Source organism: Scomber scombrus, chromosome 8 (assembly GCF_963691925.1).
Source record: "Scomber scombrus chromosome 8, fScoSco1.1, whole genome shotgun sequence".
Taxonomy (NCBI): Eukaryota; Metazoa; Chordata; class Actinopteri; order Scombriformes; family Scombridae; genus Scomber; species Scomber scombrus.
In genome coordinates this window covers 14,046,198-14,052,197 of record NC_084977.1, presented here as the reverse complement: position 1 = coordinate 14,052,197, position 6,000 = coordinate 14,046,198, and the positions used below count along the sequence as shown (strand labels likewise).

General features: G+C 38.2%; 1 protein-coding gene across 1 annotated transcript in view; it reads right to left on the bottom strand.

The window, feature by feature from the left end:
• mier2 (mesoderm induction early response 1, family member 2) overlaps window positions 1–3,361 on the bottom strand; it is a gene marked incomplete in the record, with an annotated part of 10,271 nt that extends 6,910 nt beyond the window's left edge. Inside the window, 3 exon segments of the mRNA XM_062424466.1 lie at window positions 1,504–1,615; window positions 1,883–1,996; window positions 3,216–3,361. Of these exon segments, the coding sequence (XP_062280450.1) occupies window positions 1,504–1,615; window positions 1,883–1,996; window positions 3,216–3,242 (253 nt within the window).
• Window positions 3,362–6,000: the final 2,639 nt, after the last annotated feature.

Genomic DNA, 6,000 nt, shown 5'->3' with positions numbered 1-6,000 from the left:
GTGCTGTATACTGCATATGATAATTATATATTTAGAAAGTAGAACTAAAGTGATTCATTACAAGATGATTAGTTAAAACATTTCAATTCAATTTCCATTTTGTGAATTTCAAATAAAAGAACAGTCATGTATTCCCTCATTGAAGTTTTCTTAAAAATATACTTAAAATCTTGTCTAGTCTTTATCTCGTGAACCCAATATCGTGTCTCGTCTCGTGAGCTGAGTGTATCATCACACCCCTACTGTGCAGACATTGTAAATACTCTTCTAATGTTCATATCGTTCTGCTGACAATGTTTTTTTCTCCAACAACATTCCTGAACTCATTGGTTTTATTTTTCAGTTTATTATTAACCATTATCAAACTATATAAGTCCAACTGAGATAAAAAAAAAAATATTTTCATCAAATTAAACATGGCCATTGCAGCAGTAGGCTGCACTCAAAGTTATAGAAGGACTTGAACTTTTTATTTTACATAAAAGTTTAAAAAAAAAAGAGCAATATATCTAAATCAGTATGAAATAAAATTCAGGATAAAACAGCAAACATAAAAGATAAAAGAAACAGGGGAAGGCTGTTAGATTAAATTTAAACTCCTTCAGGAACAAACAAATCCAAAGGTTTCATGAAACATCCTGACATTATAAACACTGGCAAGTCATGTAATTGAAATGCAGCATCTACGTGTACAGATGGGTGACAAAGGAAAACAGGCACAGGTCTGAATGCTTGACCTGTACAGTGAAGGGGTCCAGTGGCTCTGTTATGCTGTGGGGAGTATTTTGCTGGCATGGTTTGAGTCCACTTCGAGGGAGGGTCACTACAAATCAATACAAAGCTGTTCTGAGTGATCAATTTTATCCCATTATGAAACATTTCTATCTTGATGGGATTCATCTCTTTCTGGATGAAAATGCCCCCATCAAAAGGTCACAATGATTTGATGAGTATGAAAATGATGTGAATCATACGCTATGGCCTTAACAGACACCAGATCTCAACCTAATTGAACACCTATGAGAGATTTTGGACTGATGTATTAGACAGTGTTCTCCACCACCGCCATCAAAACACCAAATGAGGAAATATCTTTTGGAAGAATGGTGTTCATCACTCCAGTAGAGTTCAGAGATGCCAAGTAGCGATGAAGCTGTTCTGGCAGCACATAGTGGCCCAACACCTCATTATGACACTTGATGTTGGTTTTTCCTGTAATTTTTTTCACCCATCTGTATGAAACAAGTTACAGTCTCAGCAATAAAAAAATTCTCACAAATAATTTAAATTGAACTCAAGAGAAAATACTCAAACAAACAGAGACTTCAGGAATTTGCTCTCCTTCAGTACAACTGTGCAAGGCTTCACAAGAAAATCGCTCATGGAAAATGGAGTGTGAAGGTGGGTCTGAGGCTGTGAATGAAAACGTTTCGGCCAACTTCCATCTTAGATCATTTGAAAAGTCATAAAGTTGTGTGTAATGTTCATCTTTGTGTAACTCACCTTGCAGGCGTTGGAGCAGATCTGAGGTGTTTGAGGTGACTGAGGGGGTGAGATCATCAGCTGATGATTCCTCTTCCTCCTCTCCAGGAAAGAGGTCCTCAGTTATTTGATCCTGAACATGAGAAATAAAGAAGAAGATATTTCAAAGCACAGAAAAGAACACAGTAGAAGAGAATACATTAAACATGCTTCATTTATCAATGATCTTCCTTGGATTCCCATGTTGTTTGATGTTTGTACACGCATCTTTTGACTGACGAATCCCAAGCACTTCACTCTGCAGTGTTTTCTAAATATTAATTCGACCAATCACTAATGCTAACAGGGAAAGGGAATTAGGAGATGTATATGTGCTGTTATGCCTCAGGTTGCATCTCACCTTGTCCAGTGTCATGTCAGGCAGGCTGGTAGCCAGGTGATAGGTCTCCTTCTCTGGATCTGACACTGTGTAGCTATACAGAGCCAGCAGCTCCTCCAAGGGAAGCTCACTAGCCTACAACAAAGGAAGACAGCAACAGGTGGTGGCAGATGATTGGGAGAAAGAGGGTTAGAAACCACATAAATATTTGAATTACTTCCGCATTACTTGAAAATACCCTCCACTAAACATCTCAAGGACACTCTTGTTAACCAAAACAACGTAGGTTGCAGAGTTACTGTAAAGTGGCCAAAACAAAGGCATTCTAAGAATGCACAAAGGACAAATGCCCAAGTCTAATAGCCAACCAAAGCAATGTGAGACAGTAACATGGAAAAAAGAGAATAAATGAAAAGAAGACTGAAGGACTGAACTGTAAGGCAAACACATACAGTCAATAAACTAAGGGTCTGAGTAAATGCCAGAACACATCAGTCAATGTGCAGATTTGAGGGTGTATTTTGTGATAAGGCAAAGCCACTAACTTAACTTAAAAACTAAAAAAAATACATTTGGAACTAGCCTTAAAACAAAGTTTAATGGTCAATAATAAACTGTAGAATAGACGTTTGACCAACAACATTGAATAATCTGTTTGATATTCTTTACAGATTGCAAATAATGACACACCAATGATTGCTAAATGATGGAAACATTATGATAAATGATTACAGTATCCAACACTGTTGACTGGGGAATGTTTTGTTTGCATTACTCCACCAAAAGCTACAGTAAAAGCCCCAAGGAAGATAATGACACTATGTGGTATCTTTTTGTCCATGTGGCAAAACTTTAGTCGAAGGGTTTTCTGCTTGTAATTATCTAAATGTGTGAAAATCATGCCATTCATATCTATTTTATCCGTTCATAATGAATTAAGATATCAGTATGTGTGTGGATAGCTACATACACAGCTTGCTTTAAAAAAAACCAAACAACAGTGGTGTTTATCTAACATGTTTGCAAACTTAGTGTAAATTTACTGTAAATCTAATTTCATATAACTGTTAAAGCAACTACACTACATACATTTAGACTATAAAATGGTCATTAATTAGGTTTATTAGTTTAGTCATTTAAGTTTAAATACAAACTTCTTAAGATAGATATAATGGTCTTATAGCATATAATACCTCAGGGGGTTCTTTCATGTGAATAATGGTTTGCAGGTGATGCCATAGGGTCTGTAGCTACAGTATCAAGTTTGCATAACCACATTTCATTGAAGAGATTGTGGCTTTCATACAGTAACTAACTTAAACACAAACATAGACATAGCAGAACTTGACCGTACAGTGTGGGATTGTGCTGCCATCTTCATGGGGCGAGGAGAGTTCTCCTCCAACTCCTGTACAGACTCCTGCTTCTCCTGCTGAGGGTCTTCATTGCTGTACCTTAGGATCTCCACTAGGCCACGACCTCCACACTCAGGTTCAGAGGCCTTTCACCCACCTACAGACACAGATTCACACATACGGACACACCTTTGTATGAGCATTCAAAAGTCATATAAAACAGCATGGAGATGCATTACAAAAGGACAGCACATTCCTATATGCATCTGTGGTGCTTGTGCACACCCATAATACACACAAACAACTTATGAGGGATCAATCAGTGGCTGATCCTGGCTCATCCCATTACAGTGCAGGTGACTAAAAATGCCCTTTTCTAACTCCTGGAACCTGCTGGTGGGACACAAATGTTTCATACTCTGCAACAGATTGTGGCACTCAGTTGCACCTTTAATATAACCATATAGAGTTTTTTAAATTTGATTTCTAACAGAATTATTATAACACTGTACTCATAGTACTTGATATTTATGTAATATTCCTCTTAATGATAATATATAACAGAAAATAGTTTTTCATATGAGATAACATCACATTTTTAGCATGTCAAAGAATTTAAAAAAAAAATCTAGGCTTTAGGCTAAATGAATTAAGACAAAGTGGGACATGTGTCTGATGAAGACGTGCAGCTGAGACCACATAAGAGTTCAGCACAGAAGTAAAGAACTTGAAAAACTTTGGGGGGTATAAGAGAGGCCATTGAGGATCCAAACAATCCCATCCCAGTGCACGTTGACTACCAACACTCCCTGAACTAGATTACACTTCAAACGACTCTATTCTGGATAAAGAAGTGCTAAAAGTCCAGTGATAAGCTAAATATTAATGCGGTGTGTCTCTCCCTGCCCGTCGGGCGCTGTCTGTCTGGCCAGGGGCGCTTTCCTGTGACTTGGTGCTGAACGTCTCTTCCTCTCTCCGGCTCACTACGAGTGGCACAAGAAGGAAATAACTAGTTCACAATATTTCCGAAAGCGAGGGTCGGAGTTTACTACCGCCGAGTCATGTCACCTCTCCTAACTTTTTACGCACAGTGCGCACCTGAAATAGTTCAGCACCTCCGTGTGAGACCCCGCCGGGCACCCTATTGTTTCCTACGGCTTTACTATCAAGGCAGAGGGAATGGCTCTTTAAAGGCAAGAACGCGGAGAGAGGCGATACGCCGGAGAGCTTCTCCATTTCTTCCTCCCCTTCCTCCAGTTTTAAACCCGCCGTTGCTCTTTCACCCGGCGTTCACTGGCCGGTGAAACCACCGACAGATGTGTGTACCGTACGGAGTGACACAAGTCTAACAATCGGTCCAGTTTCTCTATCATTTGGGTCATTACATTCCTCGTTTTCGCTCACTTACCTCCGCCATTCCGTTTCTGCGCAAGCTTGCCTATTGCCCGGATGTTGTAGCTGAGGTCTGCTCGTCTGTACTGCTCCGTTTATTGCCGCAACGATTCAGCAGAACACTATGCCTCCGTTAGTTATATCGAGCTATTTCCAAGTAATTTCTCTATTTTTGGTCTTGCTGACAGGTGGCATTTGAGAATTTCCCCATAGTTTTAATAATAGTTTTAAAACCGCTGTCATACTTTCGGTATCAATTCAAAACTTCTGCTCCTATCTCACTGAATATTTTTGTAAACTGCTACTTTAAAATAAAAAAGAGAGAAATAGTTTTATGTATGCCAGTGCTCTTTCACAGTTTTATAGGCTGTAAATATTGGCATATGCCCCCCCCCCCCGTGTTGCCCCCCCGTTTTGTTTAAACAACAGATTCACCCCAAGTACTCAAGTACAATTGAAATGACAACACTAAACCAAGAATGTGTCAATGGTTGAAAACTATATGGTGGATGTTGAGACTATAAGATAAATGAGGGAGGGGTTACATGGTCAAAGCAGATAAAGATATAGGCTAAGGCTCTGTCCACAGCCAATGACTGCTTCCAGTTAAGAGATATGACATGCAGAGTCATATGTTAACCACACGTGACATTGTTCAACCAAAGCAAAAGAAAATAGATCATAAGATGATGATGACTAATTCGTCATATGTTAGCTGTAGGTTTGAAGCTTGAATAGATTTGATATCAGTCAGGTGATACAAGTGGAGAGACACATTATACTGTAGTGGAAAGATGAAAAACAAAAGACTTAATGTAAACAAAAAAAGCACAAATAGAACAAAATTATAAAGTGGCATCTTATTTTCACCCATTTAAATGACTTTTGTATTACTGTACGATAAACTAAACATTTTGGATCTTCATTTAGACCTCCATTTTTAGCGTTTCTTATTCATGATCATGAGGTTGTTTTTTTTGTTTTTTTATAAGTTTATTGATCTATATATAAAACCACAAAAAAGAAGAAATGATATAGTGCAGCCAGGAAAACATGCCACTGGACTTTAATGTATATCAACATATGATAGTTCTTCAACATCTAGATCTTATTTTAGAGTCAGTTTTGGTCTCTGTATGGATCATAGCTACAGGCCTGAGCACCCCCTTTCCAAGAAGACAGAGTTATAATATTCATGTAGATGTACTTCAGCTAGATTCATAACTAAATTAATAGTATCAAATAAATAATTTCACATGAATAAACACTAAAGAAGGACTTTTCTGAGCCACTATAGTTTCTCAATTAGAAGATGCTTGCTCACTGTTTTACATAAAACAATCCCAGCTCAAGGCTAACTTTCTCACTTTTTCTGGAGCTTTACTTATTTTA